General features: G+C 42.8%; 1 protein-coding gene across 2 annotated transcripts in view; it reads right to left on the bottom strand.

Annotated features, from left to right (window-relative positions):
• ME3 (malic enzyme 3) overlaps nt 1-15,490 on the bottom strand; it is a 51,901-nt gene that overhangs the window by 5,459 nt on the left and 30,952 nt on the right. For both annotated transcript variants that reach the window (XM_027884469.1, XM_027884470.1), the window contains exon 6: nt 10,190-10,299. In XM_027884469.1, the coding sequence (XP_027740270.1) occupies nt 10,190-10,299 (110 nt within the window). The remainder of the gene's footprint in view (nt 1-10,189; nt 10,300-15,490) is intronic.

The raw sequence follows: 15,490 nt of genomic DNA, 5'->3' as shown, positions 1-15,490 counted from the left end.
TGCATAAAACATCTGTAGCAGAACTTGCCACAAAACCCTTTGTGATCATGGAGTCACCATCCCATTCTCCTCTTTACCTTCACAGGCCAGCATCACCAATTTTTTTTACTCCCCTAATACTCTGATACCCCAACTCAAAGCCATCACACCTTGCTGCCAAGCATTAAAGAGTCATTCAGAAAACGAGTTGGTTCCATGTTAGTGAGAAATACTGCAGTAAATGGATGATGTCTACAGCTTTCCATCCTTCAAGGGAGGCAGATGTCCAGACAGAATAAAGCTTTCTTTATCCCACAAAAATCACATGCATTATTAATCTAATGTCCTATCCCAGGTGAAGGAACATGATGGGAAGAAATCAAATAAGGCACAAGCTCATAAGGATTCAGGCACTGGTGGTATCTCAGGTCACCTGGGCAAGCTGGATGGAAGGGTTAAAGGGGACCTGGGAATGAAGGAGGAAGTCTGATCACAGAATATGTAAAGTTGGAAGGGATCCATAAGGATCATCAAGTCCACTGGTTTTATTCCTCAGCATTTTGAAGGATACCAGTTTGGATGTGCCCCAGTTCCGATCTATCCCCAGCTCTGATGCTGGTCTCTACATTCTCATCTTTTGAAGCTTTGTGAGAAATCAGGGAGTCCACAGGTACTGAGTTCTTGTATGGGCAGTCATGGGTAGGGCAGGCAATGAACATTTTTAGGTTAAAAACCTGATTTCACTAAATTTCCAGCATTTCCTTTTTTCTTGCCCAGGTAATCAGCCAGTGCACCAGGGTTTCAAACAGCCAGTGCTTCAGCTGGATCCCTAGGGCCTGGGGTGCTGCCAGGCATCAGGAAACAGCAGCTGGGAAACAGCAGCTCATGAGCAGACATGACCACAAGCAGCGACACCAGCAGATGGAGCTGCCTTGCATCTCAAGGACCCAGAAAACAAATTCAGCTTTATCCACTCCTTTTCTTTGGTGCAAAAACTACAGGTAAACTAGGAATCTACTGGTATATCACTGGGGAATGATTCACTTTTTTATTATTTCCATGCAAGCAGAAAACCTAGTGGGAGCACAGTTACTCTGCCAGAAACGTAATTTTACTGAAATGGCTTATCTTGTTTAGGGAACCTGTATAAGTTACTCTGACAAAGAAAACTTTTATTGGCCAGACCAGAGGCACTGGTTAGTACCATTTGTTTGACAACATTTTATGCTTATAAGTCAGATAAGTTTAGTTCTCCAAAAATTAATAATTAGCTTCCCTTAAGAGTGATTCTAGTTTAGCAGAGGTGAGACTGGCCACATTCCTGCAGCAAATGTTACTACCACGGTGTCCACACCGGCACACCAGTTACAGAACGACAGCATCACTTCACAGAATCATAGAATGGTTTGGGTTGGAAGGGACCTTAAAGATCATCTAGTTCCAACCCCCCTGCCATGGGCAGGGACATCTTCCGCTAGACCAGGTTATTCCAAACCCCATCCAACCTGGTCTTGAACACTTCCAGAGATGAGACATCCACAACTTCATGAAGGCACTGCAAGAATTTCTGTCTTAAACGTAAAACAGACTAGACTAAAAGTTGACAGCTTTGTAAGCTTCTTTATTTCAATTAATCACTTGAGACACTTGTTTCAGTACCCAGGACGAATTCCCCCCATTAGCTCAGAAAACAGTTTGTATTATTACATTTCTAGACCCAAACAACCTGAGTTCAGTCCTTTTGAAAGGGAGTTGATAGGGAGGGAACCAGCCACTGTGTGCCCTGCTGCTTCAGTATTATCATGTCTGACAACTGAAGCAAGCGTATAAAGGATTTCCTCTTTCTTCTCCTGAAGTAAATCTCTGCCTCTTAAAGCTGTATTTAGAGTAGTGTATTTGCCTGGTGGAATGCCACTGGACTAGAAAAATTACAGAGGAAGATAATGAACATTCTAGGAATTTAAAAGAACACCACATAATTACCTAGTTTTTAGATTTTGGGTTTTATGGGTATCACATATCTAGTCCATGCTCATTCTCTGTATTTTGGTAAGTCTGTAATCGGCAGGACTGCTCGCTGGGCCACCATGCCAGGTGCTAAGGATGGGACTATAAACAAATGTATTATCCTGCTCATGCTGAAGCAGACATTTGATCTGGGCCCAATGAAGTGCACCCTAGAAGAGTCACTACCACCATATTTTTGTAAGAGAGACAAGATAACTGAAATACACGTAGACACTTCTGTTGCAGACATCCAAACTGTGCAGGAAGGGATCCCACTGTGGCAGTTTTAACTGCAAAGAAATGGGGAGAGACCAGGGTCCCACAGTTGTCAGCCATGCCAAGCTTGTGACTTGTACACTCACACATGTTCACACACTATATCCCAGGCTCACTCTGCCTAGAAATCCCCAAATCCCTTTGTGGGTGGGAGTGGGAAACCGATCAGAGCTAAAAATTCAGAAGTGAAACAATTAGAGTGTGACAGTGTGTCAGGTCACAGCAAGAACAGCAATAGATGCCAGGAAAGTATTTAAAAGAAGGAAATGTAACTGGAGAAATATCTTGTTTCTCTTGGTCCTGACCCAGGAAAAATAGCTTTATACCCTGTGACTGTCAAGAAGTCTGATGGGACAAATGCTTCCATCTGCAAACCCATTTGAGTGGAAAATGCTCTTGGGAAATTCAGCAGAGGGACTTGAGGTATGTTTTAAAGATTTCACTAGCACAATTTTGAGAAGTGGGGTGTATGGAAAAAAAGGGGGCATGGATTCAGTCTGCAGGGCAACATGCATTTTGCAGAGCAGAGACCTGCGGGACTGGGTGTGCCATTACTCATCCCCCTGCACTTGCACTGTAGCTCTGACTAACAGCAGGACTCTGTTCAGCTTTGCCACTCCTAATCCTCCTGCTTTCTTTCCAATGTTTTTCTAATCCCTCCACATCTCCCAAACTGCATCTCACCATCATTATCCAAGTAATAAAGTTTCTGTACCTTGGCCTTAGCTCAATATTTTTCTTTGATAATTACAATTTCTAAGCACGGAACAACAGAGCATCTCTATGGAGGAGAGTTCATATCTGGTTCGTGCAATAAACCAGCTAATCATTGTGCTTCAGTTCTGAAAGACTGACAAAATCAGATTGGGGCAGGGAACTCCTTACCATGAGTTGAGTCAAGAAAAAAACAGTGATCCTTCAACACGCTGGTCTATCTGTTTTCCAAAGAGACTGAATGCTGCTGTTGCTTCCCTAAGTAACTACCAAGAGCCAGCTTGGCTGGTCTGTATCCGAGGTAACACATGGAGGGGCAGAGAGAGAAGAAAGGAAAGTGCTTGCAAATGATCCTTTCGGTCCAAGGCTCAAAGTGAACACAACACAGTATCACAAAATAGCAAGTAGACCTCAGGAGACTCTCTGGGAGGTCCAGAGCAACAGGACCAGCACAGAAGAGAGGCATTTAAAACTAAAGTACACTCAGGAACATGGCCATCCCTGTTGGAATTAAATTCTGACACTGAGGCACATTCGGAATACTGTAAAACATTAAGGAAACTCCCTCTGGTTTGATATTGTTTATGTTACACGTGTACTACTAAGTGAAAACAAGCCCCAGTAGATGTCAGTAGAGCTACACTGGAGCAAAACAGCGGAAAAGGATCTGCTCCACAGCGTCGAGACACTGCATAGATGGGAAAGGTGCAGCACAGAGGAACCCATGCCCAGGGACCTTATCCTTCCTCAGAGTGGGGAGAGCAGACACAGGGGCGAGCACCACTGCACATGGAGTCACGGGCAGCACTGGCATGTCACCAGGGAAAGTGCAGCCCAGTGTGGATGTCAAGGCTGTGCTTTGGGTGACAGCACCCAGTGGCTAAGCAAGGTACATGGAAGGAAGCATGGACACTGTGGGTGCTTGGAAGCAGGAGTCCCCTCATGCTGAGGGCTGGCACTGCCCAGTCCCTGGCCCAGAGGGCTGACTGAGCTGAGCATCCCCACCTGATCCTGAATCCTTCCGACAGCAGCAGTGATGGGAACATGCAGCAATACCACTGCCTGTTTCTTCACACAACACCTGTGTGTGCGATTCCCCCTTCTCCACAGCTCAATGGTAGAAAAAATGGCCAAATTCAGACTGATCTTTTATTTTTTACCTTTGACCTGCCTGCTTAAACTCTGCCCTGTCAAAACCATGCCAATATAGGGCCCAGGGAACAGCAAACTCCAGTTTAACAGCTCCAGGACAGGGCAGCCAAGACAATATATCTAAATTTATGGATGAGGAGGAAGTATAGGGCTTTTCCAAATCCTGGTTCCTATTAACTCCCTGCAGCAGTCCCGCCCATTACTGGAAAGCAGAGTGGAGCTTGTCCAGATCCACTCCAAACACATAATCAAAAGTCAAACACAACAAAGCTGGAGCAAAAAACCACCGAAGTGTTTGCAGCTCAAGGTCTTCCTCTGCATGGCTGCAGGCTAGTGTTAGCCTTCCCCCAAAGGGCCTCTGTCAGGCATTGAGAAAATAAACCTAGAAATGGTGTGGAGTAAGTCAACAAGAAGAGAGATAAAATGCAAAGCACTGATGCTCAGGGAAGAAACTCTCTCTCTTTAATGACACAAGCGACACTGGTGACCCAGAAGAGGTGGTGGCATGGAGAAGAGCTGCCTGACAATGGAGATGCCTAATGTAGGTCATCTCTAGGTGCCTGCTTTTAATCCTTCACTGTAAAGCGCTAGGACTATAGTGTGCATCACCATAAGCACACATTATAGCCACCAAGTGCTGTCCTGCAGCACTGCCCTCCCTCCAGCCTGTGCAGTGCCAGCCTGCACACCAGTGTGCCAACACAGACCAAGCCCCCGAGCCCACACAGGCAGAGGCTATCAAGCATGTCAGCACTTCGCAAAAAGCATCCCTGTCCCCATCGCAGCAGTGGAAACTCTGTGGATGCTGCTCCGTAACCACAAGCTAAACTAGATCAGAACACAGCCCTATTCTTCTGTTCATTTTGCCTCTTTAGTCTGGACTTAAAATATCACGGACAGCTTAACACAGAAGTGACCTGTGCTGTTCTTCATTGCAAAGGAGGAGTTGTGAGTGGCATCCAATGAACAACAGCAAACAAGAAAAGCAGGGGAGGGAAGGGAAACAAATGTCATAAACCCCCAAGTGACAGAAGATTAGGGCCTTATCTTTACAGAGCTGTACCACCAAGCCCAAGAAACTGGGGCCCACTTACAGTCTGGACTCCCTACTGTTCTGAGCTGCCTGGGCAGCAGTCACTGTGTGACTTCAACACAAACCTAAGAGCCGGCCCTTAAATAGTTAATGTAGTAGCTCCAAGGAAAATGCAGGAGCCTCTTCTGCTGCAGGGCACAGCAGGTCCAGAGGGACTGGTAATGGTGAACCTCTACAGGACTACAAACATCTCCACACCTCCCTCTAGGCCAGGTAAATCCCCAGGGAAAGTGTGCTGCTCGGGAGCTGCCTGGCAGGACATTGCCTGCCTTGTCCTACAGTTCGATATTACACTGCACTCCCTTCCTATTGTGTTTCCCCCCTCCTCAGCTTCCTGTGATAATTACTGATGCATTTTCCACACCAGCTGAAACAACACAGTAAGATACTGCACCATTTTAATCTGCTGAAATTAGTTACTGCTGAGCCAAAAACCCGTTTCACCTGTTTCTCACAGCACTTGCAAACATGACTGTGAAACAGGCCACATTTGCACAGGATTGATTTCTGACTTGCCCAAATTGTTTGAAGCTGCTCAGATTTGTGGCACTGGAGTAAGCCTGTTCCCAGACTCAGCTGAGGTCTGGAGCACTGTTCCTTCACACCAGCCACTGTTTTCTTAAGTGTCCTGAAAAGGTTATGGAAAGGTTATCTGCCAGGATAATGAGAAAAGGTGGTTGGTGGGTCAAGAGATATTTTGAGGCTCATCAGCAGTCACATGTCCAACAAACAAGGGGAATCACTGCTCTAATGACTAGGAAAAGACTTAGAGAGGTTCTGTGAAAGGGAGACCCTAAATTTGCCTGCAGACTACTTTAGTTGTGGAGGGACTATGGAAACACAGAAGGCTGAGGGTTTTTAATGTGGCTAGTGATTTGGAGGTGACTAGTGATTTGGAGGTTCTCATCCTGAAGTGCCTTGAAGAGGTCTCATTTGAATGGTGTAGGTGTTCAGGATTTTAGAAATCCCGTTTGTTTACACTGTCTCAAACTATATATATCTGAGACTCTCAAATTGGTGCTTTTTTTGAGATAAATCAGTTATATTTTTATCTGGTCTAGTTTTAAAAGACTGCTAAAAATGGCTAGAGCCAGGACATACAATGCTTTATGCTTTTGTGCACTGTTCTCTCTGCCCTGCCTGTATGTGTGAAAGGCTTTTGAATTACATGATCAGATACAATTAATTAAATAACACATCAGAGGTTTCTTCATTTTTCTGCAATTCTGACTAAATTTGCAGAACAACTTCTGCTGTTCAATACTAAGTGAGCACCACAGAAAGCAACTGAGTCAGTCAGAAATTACTTGCCTTGGGAGATCCCTACTGTTCTCATTCATCTTCATGTTCCTAGGTGCACCTTCCAGAAGAATTACTTTCTAATCCCCACATACTGAGGTTAGGCTGACTGGGCTAAAATTCCCTGCATCATTCGTCTTGCCTTTCTTGATGATATGCATGACATTTGCCTTTTTTTTTTTTTTTCACAGGAATTAGGAACCTCCTTAATTACCAAAACCTTTCAAAGAATGACTTTGTAATGCCGTTGGCCACATATCTCAGATGCATCCATAGATGCATCTCATCAGGTCTCATGGACTTTGTTGAATAATCCCTGCTAAATAGGCAGAAGTTCATAGAAACCCTGTAACTTTGCACACCTAATGTTCTCAGCATGGAACTAGGGCTCTGTGTGCTTTCTTTGATCTGCATGAGGCCCTTGAAATCATCTTCCAAAACATCCTTGTAGCTAAACTGGAGAGATGCAGACTGAACAAGAGGACAAACGAGGGTCAAAAAGTATCTGGGCTGTTAGACTCAAAGGCCTGTGGGCAGAGGTACGAAGAGGCCAAGACTTTAAGTTTTCCTAACAACCTGGATAGTGAGACAGAGTGCATTCTCATAAAGTTCATGGATGATCATAAATTGGGGATAGTGATTGATACAGTAGTGAATATAACAGTCATTCACAGGGATTGCAGCAGGCTGGAGAAATGGGCTCAGAGAAACTTTGTGAAGGTCAGCATAGGCAAATGCAAAGTCCTGCAGCCTTGCAGAAGAAGAGTTTGGGGTAGTGGTGGACATCAAGTTGAAGATGAGCCAGCAATGAGCCCTTGTGGCACAGAAGGCCAACAGCCTGCTAGACTGTGTCAACAGAAGTCTAGGCAGTTTTATTTTATTTTAGCACTTTTGAGGTTATCTCTAGACTAGGGGTTTTCAGCACAAGAAATATATTGAAAAACTGGAGTAAGTCCAGAGGAGGGACACAGATATGACCAGGGTATACAAAGAGGACCAAAGAACCTGGGTTTGAATGGGCTGAAGAAGACTAAGAGGGTATCTAATTTCTGTTTACAACCATTTACTGAGTGTTTGTAAGGAAGCCAGATTCTTCTCAGAGGTGCACAACAAAAAGCTGATAGGCAATGAACACAAGCTGCATCTAGTGAAATTCCAATTAGATACTAGAGGAAAGTGTGCACAAAGAAGATGAGAAAACTTTGGAATAGGAAGTACAAAGAGATTGTGAATACCCAGCCTTGTGGACATTGAAAAACATTTGGCTGTACAAGGCTCTGAGGAACCTGATCTAACGTCAAAGCTGGATCTAAGTTTGGAATCACCTTTTATTTGAGTGAGACCTGGGTGATGCAAACTAATGTCTTCAGTAAATTTATGGGATTTTTTGCATGAATCAGGAATCCAGAGATGGCTCCTTCAGCGATTCATCATTGTGAACAACTAAGTGGATCAAAGTTAGAGTAGAAAGAGAAGAGAAGGAGCTAAAGCATTCTTATGTCCCTCAGATTTCCTATGTGCTTCACAGCTTGCTCTGGTACTTTACTGGGAAAAAGGAAGAAGTGACAATCAATTTTCTCCCTTAGAGCTGAAACTGAAGCTGTTGCCCCTCGCATGAACCCAGACAGAGCTGGGAAAGGACTGATGTCATCAGCCCCATAGAGGAAGGAGAAGCACTCCCTTAATGGGGGCTCCCATGTGGGCACTGTGAGCCAGCTCCTGCTTGCTCCCAGGCTAATGGCTTTCAGGCTAAGCGCAATCACCCTGTCCCAGTTTGTGGTACCTGGCAGGCATCCTGCTCAGCATCAGCAGGCTGGCTCCAACTGGAATGAATCTGAGTCACTTTCATTCTGTGGGGTTAGGATGGATTTGGCAATACAGTAATTTGTAGGGAAAAAAAAAAAAAAAAGTAGATGTTAATATTTAAACTGTTTTTCTGTTCGTGTAGGCCCTGAGGCAGCAAGAGGGAGGCCTAAGGGAGCTTAAGAGAAGCAAGTTATACTTCTTTCCCACATCTCAGCTCTCTGTGTGTGTAGACACATTGCATCCAGAGTGTGTCTAACCAATGGGCAATGAGTTTAAATTAGTATAGCTCAGGCCTGATCTAACTTGCACTGCTTGTACCTAAGATGTGTTTTTAAATCAACATACTTAAAACAATACTGGCTCAGAAACTGGGATAATTCAGGCTTCAGGAGGTCTGTTCCTGTCTCACTTGAGTAAAATGAATCAGGTCTGCTTAAACAAGGCTTTGTATAATTCCCATTAATCATTTAAACATCATTTAAATTGAACTCTCCCACTTCTTTAAGTAGGCAAGTCATGAAACACCAGCATGTTAGGAAAGAGAAAATCTAGGCAAACCCAAAGAGCAGGAGGATTAAAGTTACAAAATGGCACTTCCTACCCTTTTCATATCATATGGGGATGCAGAGGGTGTATTAGGATGGGTAAATCAGACTACTCATCCCACCTTCAACTCTATTATCTCTGCCATGACTTCAAGAGAGTTAACTGAGTACATCCAGGTTACTTCAGCTTCCCAAAGGTCCTCAAAACCCTGGCTTGGATTTCCCTTTTCTTTCTGGCAGCTACATAAAAAAGTCTAAACCAGTGGCTTACTTCCTTTGACTCATTGCTTGTTGTGCAAAAGATCAGCAGGATTTCTTTCCTTATTTACTACTGTGAAAACAGTGACAGCTAAATGCTTTATTTAAGAACATAACAAAGTTTTACAAATAAGAGGTAAAATCTTACTGTTTCAACAGGTGGAACTCCAAAGATTTTTCAGGGGACTTGACATCTGTGTGCTGTGACACATATTTAATGGGGGAGAATCACATAAAGTCCATTCTATGGTGTATTTGGTCTGGGTGAGCAGGAGTTCATTTCCCCACAGTAGCCCTCGCAATGCTGTGCTTTGCATTGGTAGCTAGAAGAAGAACTGATTGATTGTAATCACTTGGGAAGATCCTGTTCCTGTTGGATGGGCAAGCAGCTCTTCCAATAGTTTAAAGCAAAGTCAGCACCAGACCAGGATGCAGATTGCATCCGTCTGGGCATTTGAGCAATCCTGTTGACTGCTGAGCCTCTCAAGGCCTGGGAGACATGCTGGCTATAACCCCAGCTTTGTTGCTGTCATTTCTCTTTGACACTGGAAGAGTTATGTTAACCACTCCAGGGGAGAACAGATCTGTTCTCAGATTACTGCAGAGTTAGCATCCATGGAGAGGAAAGAAGCTGGTTTACCTTTATGTTTGTTCATGGAATAAGGAAGACAACAGTAGAGGGACAATGCCAAGATCAGCTAATGACCACTTGGCTCATGGAAATGGAAAGCCTTGCAAAACTGTTAAAACGTCATCATTGTTTTAGCTAAATTATAGAAAATTAATGGAATTCTCTAAGTTACTTTAATAATCTAAAGCACATGGTCTATTTTCTCCCTTGAACAATGTCTCTGCAATGAACAGCTAAATTCCTAAAAGCAATGGAGACTCACTTTTTGACTCAGACAGCTGTGCTTTTGGTTATATTTTTAAATACTTATGTCTAAACTCTAAAATTTGTTAGACATCTGACTATTGTATAATAAACAGTCTTGTGATATTATACACCTCTTCTCCTGACAAGGTGAAGGTTACATTTGTTTTTCCTAACAGTACTTACCCTGAATATCATCATTGAATGTACAGTATCTGTTGCGGTATTTATTGAGGAGACGAAAAGCGTTAGCATTGCCAAAATCTTCAAACTGGATCAGACAATTCATGCCGTACCTGCAAGGCAAAGGGTAATTGAAAATGGATAAAAATATTTACACAACATAGGATAACATATACCATCTTTCACTAGGAGGATGTAACTAGAGACTCTAGTGCAGAGATAAAAGTACATGAGATAAATGCAACACAGTAACAGGAAACAGGATCACACCCTCCCCAAGGTCCAAACGCACAGAAATGTGGAGTCACCAAGAATAAACTGTATTCATAATTCAAGTGGTTTCTTAATATGCATATCTATATATATGCATCTTTGGACTTTTGGTAGAAGAAGTTTTCAGAGGAGCTTTTTAAATCAAAGGAATTGCTCTTTGGTACTGCAACTGCCATGTCATAATACAGCAAGTCTGACTGCAAAGGGAACACCAGCTAAAGCGACACCACCAAGTGCCCACTTCAAATGCAGGTGGCCAAGAGATGAGAAAAAAATCTGCCCACAGGATCTCATGGAGTGAGTGTTTCATGGTGTGACTGAGTGCTTCCTAGTGTGATTTCAGAGTCACACTTCTGCTCTTTGGAAATGTTTTTCTCCACTGAGCTGCTTTGCAGGAAACCAGCATGCAATGACAACTACTCCATATCTATATATGTTCAGCACTTTGTATGACTCTAGGCTGCATTAAAGCTTTTCAAATAAAATCTAAAAGGGCCATAAGTCCTCATTTCTTGCATGCAAATGTGACAGGACGTGAGGAATGACGAATGTAACTACCAGCAACCTCTGGGCTGCAGGCAGGTGGAGGGGCTCTAAATACCTGCACTTTGTTAGAGACCTAAACCTCTTTGGGACTGTAAGATGCACACAAGGCAGCATCACCTTACATGCCTCCCATTCAGACTTTCCTCCTTTGCCACTGAAATCTGAGGTAGGGACACCGCTGCTTTAGCCTAGAAATTGATACTGGATAAAACATACTCCATTTGAGAACTGTGGCTTCTGTCATGAAAAGGTCTTTTCATGGCATTCACAGTGTGGGCAGTCAGGCTCCCCTGGAAAAACCTTGAATTTTTTATTATTATTTTTTTCCATTTCAAGTATGTCTGTCAGTAAAGAGACAATGATAAGCACATGCTTTGTGCTCCTTTATTTGTCCATTATGAGAAACTCACTTCACAAACTCCCTGGTCTCAAAAAGCACAAGGGTTGGCTCTTACTTGACGTTATCTGTGCTTGCTTTTAGAAAAGGACCACAATGGGAACAGAGTTTTTAGTATGGCCTGTAGCAACAGCATAAGGGGTAATGGTTTTAAACTAAAAGAGGGTAAATTCAGACTAGATATAAGGAAGAATTTTTTACAGTAAGGGTAGTTGAAGACTGACACAGGTTACCCAGAAAGGTGGTGGATGCCCCATTCCCAGAAACATTCGGTGTAAGGTTAGACTGGGCTCTGAGCAACCTGGTCTAGTTGAAGATCCAGATGCTCCTCTTATTCATCATTTGAATGCGTAAGAAAAACATGGCTAAGAGAGAGATGACATACCGCCCAGAACAGCTGCTAAAACCTCACAGCAACGAATTAGAAAATCTTTATGCAACTTCAGTTGCCATAGAAACTATTTCTCAGTCGTATTTATTCATATCACTGAGGAAGTAACATTACTGACTCGCTTAACAAAATCAATGATCTCAGCCAGCATTAATGTATGTGTGACCAGAACACCCAAAGAATAGTTGGGTAGCATCTAAAAGTAAAATGCAGCCGACTTGGGACTGGAGTACGGAAGGCCTTTAATATGCAACAATATCAGGAAAAAGTCCAGCTCAGGTGAGAAGGTGGAGAATACTTGTTATTGCAAAGAGAAAGGGTGGCCAGAGAGCCACTACATGTACTGTAATTCAGACAACAAAATACAGTGCAGAATGGGATTTCTTCCACTACTTTTACATATCTAAAAGTTGGTTGTGTAATGCTCAGCTGGACAACTCTGACAGCCCTCTCAGACACTGGAGAGAAAAGGCACATCCAATAGCAACTCCTTTGAAGTAGTCTAAGTGGAAAATGAAGTAGATAACATCTCTGGAGATGCTTCTTCCTTCACAGTCTCTGTGAAGACAGACTAAAATGACCAACTTAAATTGAGATGTCTAACTTTAGACACCTAAATTAGGAGACATAATCTAATATTAACTAATTATCACAGCTTGTCAGGAAGATCTTAAATATATGTCATGCACTGTAGGTCACTGTAGGTCACTGGCTTATCACCCTTTCAACTGCAATGCTATGCTGCCCTTCAGAGTCTGAAACTTCTTTGTTGATCTGCTCTATGGAAATTGCCTTGCTGTCCCTTGTGATGCCCTGTCTGCACACACAGAAATACTTGAGGATAGAATTACTTATACTGGCCAGTCTTCCTCTATCATAATATTTTTAAAAAGAAAAGTGGATTTTGACAAAACTGATCTTGCAAAATTGCTGTTTCATTGGAAACACTGTGTTTCCCATTAAGAAACAAAAATTAATGAATTTTTTTTTTTTGAGGAATCACTTTTAACAAGGTATGCTTTCAGTGAATCAGGTAAGAAATTTTGCACTGTTTGACCTGTGACATCTGATATGAATGCAGTCCCAGTTAGTACTCACATGATTGCTGCCTATAGGTGCAGGAAAAAGGGACTGAAAAGAGAGTATTTGAACAAGGATTTCTAAAGATCCTCTCCAAGACATTTAAATATTCTTAAATTTACAGCTTGATTTGATGCTGGCCCTGCAGAAAGATCTTGCAAACTGCTGTGGTAGAAAGAGACTCCTGAGGTCAGTCTGGTTGGCTTGTTGCCAGTTCTCATAGATTCTTCCACCAATCCATGTGACTCCTCTCCTAACGTTCCGCTCAGAGCCTGAAGGAGATTTTGAAGCCAAGAGCAGCAGGTCACATCAGGACTGAATGTTTTCCAGTCTGGGAAAGGCATAGCCAGCTAAGGTTGGCTCCCTCCAGTAATCTCATCCTGACTGTCAATGACTCATCTTCTCTAGAGCACTCTGTCATCTTCTTGGCATCTGGGACATGAGTAGTTATATAGCCAGGATCCGACTGCCTTTATCTAAAAGGAAAGCTCAAATGTAGGCTATCAGGATTTCAGACTGATAAAGGTACATTGAAACAGAGCAAGTGCCATTCTCCAGTTTGGTTTCTTTCATTCCCTAGTTCTTTCTCTCCCTTTCAAAAAAGGAAGGTTTTATTTCTTGATTGATTTTGGATTCAAAGCATTCCCATTCCTCTTGGGCAGTCTGCAGTGTGCAATTCTTGGGATCTCTGCAGTTAAATGTCTCCTTGTGGAACTGGAGCTTTCCCCTCAGCATGAGTCATTCCTACACTTGCAGGCTGTTGAAAACGATGCTTGGACAGAGGTGTTTTTGAAAGAATTCAGACATGCTGAAAGTTGTAACTGGTGACACTGCTAGAGTCATTATTCAATACCATCACTGTGTCTCCTGGTTCATTGTTGGCTGCCAGACCACCATCTGGGGGACCCTGTTCTCTGCCATCTCTGGAATTAACTTACCCATTTTATAAAATTGGAAACAAAAAGATATGCTTCGTCACTCTTCCTCATCCAAAAAAATTACACTGGTCTTTCATGTTAATGATTATATTCCTGTCTCATTAGTTTGCATATTTTGTGATTTTGTGTCATAAACAATTACGACCCGAATTCTGGCTCTTTTACCTTGCAGAAGTCTTCCTGCAAAAATAGCCTGCCTGGGAAATGCTTTATAGAATGTTCCCATATGTTCATTTTAATCCAATCTCCAGCCTTTGCTTAGCAAATCTTGTACAAACAAGACTTGCAATGAAACAATATACTATTGATTAAAATAATAGTACAAGACAGTCACCCTAATGAAGGATGACTCTAGGAGCTAAACACTTCTAATATTACCAGTCTGTTGTAAAAATTATTACCTGAAAATCTTTATTAAAAAATTATCCAATTTCTGGAAAACACACAAACATAGGATTCATGCTTTATTATCACTGTATTGTTGTTCTGCTACTGTCACTATCAGCTTAGAGCCACGCAGAACCTCTGGGCTGCGCTAAGAGAAAAGATGCTGTTAGCAAAGTCTGTATCCCCTGCAGAGGATGATACACATTTCTCTTGGATGACCCCATGGAAGAAGTGGCAGAACAAAAGTGTGCAACAAAAGAGCGTGAATCCCAGAAGAAGGAGGCAGATGCTTTCCTGATGACAATGATATTAGTTTCTTCAAAAGACTTCTCAGTTGCCTAAACAATCTCATCACACAACTTTATCCTTTCATCCTCATTTGTAAGTACCCCTTTGACTTCACCCAGATTCACTACAAGCCATGAGATGAGAGAGTTAAAAATTCAGGAGGCAGCAGTTACCATCTGAGAAGCATCTGACCAAAACTGTACAAGTCAGAACTTCAAGGGAGTCTTGAGGACCCGTGCAGCACCTCTCCTGACCAAAAGGGCATTTTTTTTTTACAATGAGCAGGGTGTATAACATATTCCTACATGCATGGGGAAAAAAAAAATTACTGGAAGGTCCAGTTCCTCTATAGAAAAATGACAAGAAGGAAGTTCCAATCCCTGTCTGAATTTAACATTTTGTAACACTGCTTTCGGTCATTCATGATGCAAGGAATCTGCTTTGAGGAGCTGCAACTCCTACTCATAGTCTTAAATAAAGCTAGACAGAGAGGAAACAAATTGTCCTTGCCCTTGCCCTTGAGATCTTCTTATTACTGCTTGACACGCCAGCAACCAAAGTTCTGATTTCCAAGAAAAATTAAATTTTCTTTAAGGGAGCCTGTCATCAGAAAAATATCATGCTTGGCAAGTGATCAGCATTTAGGATTGGAAAAACAAAGTCCACTCTAGCAAGTAAAACAACACTAGCACCTGAGGTGGGCTGGTGTCTTGAGGCCAATCTTACTGTTAAATTATTAACATAATCCTTGGCAGGCTTCTAGTCAGACCAGCAGTACTCTGCCATTCCTGGCCACAGTTTAGGGATCAATTTGGTCAGGCACTTCCTGAGAGAGAGCAGCTGAGAGCAGCCCTGCAGAGAAGGACTTGAGGTATTGCTGGACAAAGAACTGAATATGAGCCAACATGTGCTGGCAGCCTAGAAAGCCAAACATGTCCTGGGCTGCAGCGAAAGCAACATAAACATAGTCACCATGCTCTGAGGCACAGAGCCTGCTGTGGATT

Source organism: Empidonax traillii, unplaced genomic scaffold, assembly GCF_003031625.1.
Source record: "Empidonax traillii isolate 1590-97213 ecotype Southwest subspecies unplaced genomic scaffold, ASM303162v1 scaffold146:size911690, whole genome shotgun sequence".
Classification (NCBI taxonomy): Eukaryota; Metazoa; Chordata; class Aves; order Passeriformes; family Tyrannidae; genus Empidonax; species Empidonax traillii.
The sequence above is the reverse complement of the archived record's forward strand: the minus strand, read 5'-3'. Positions and strand labels throughout refer to the sequence as shown.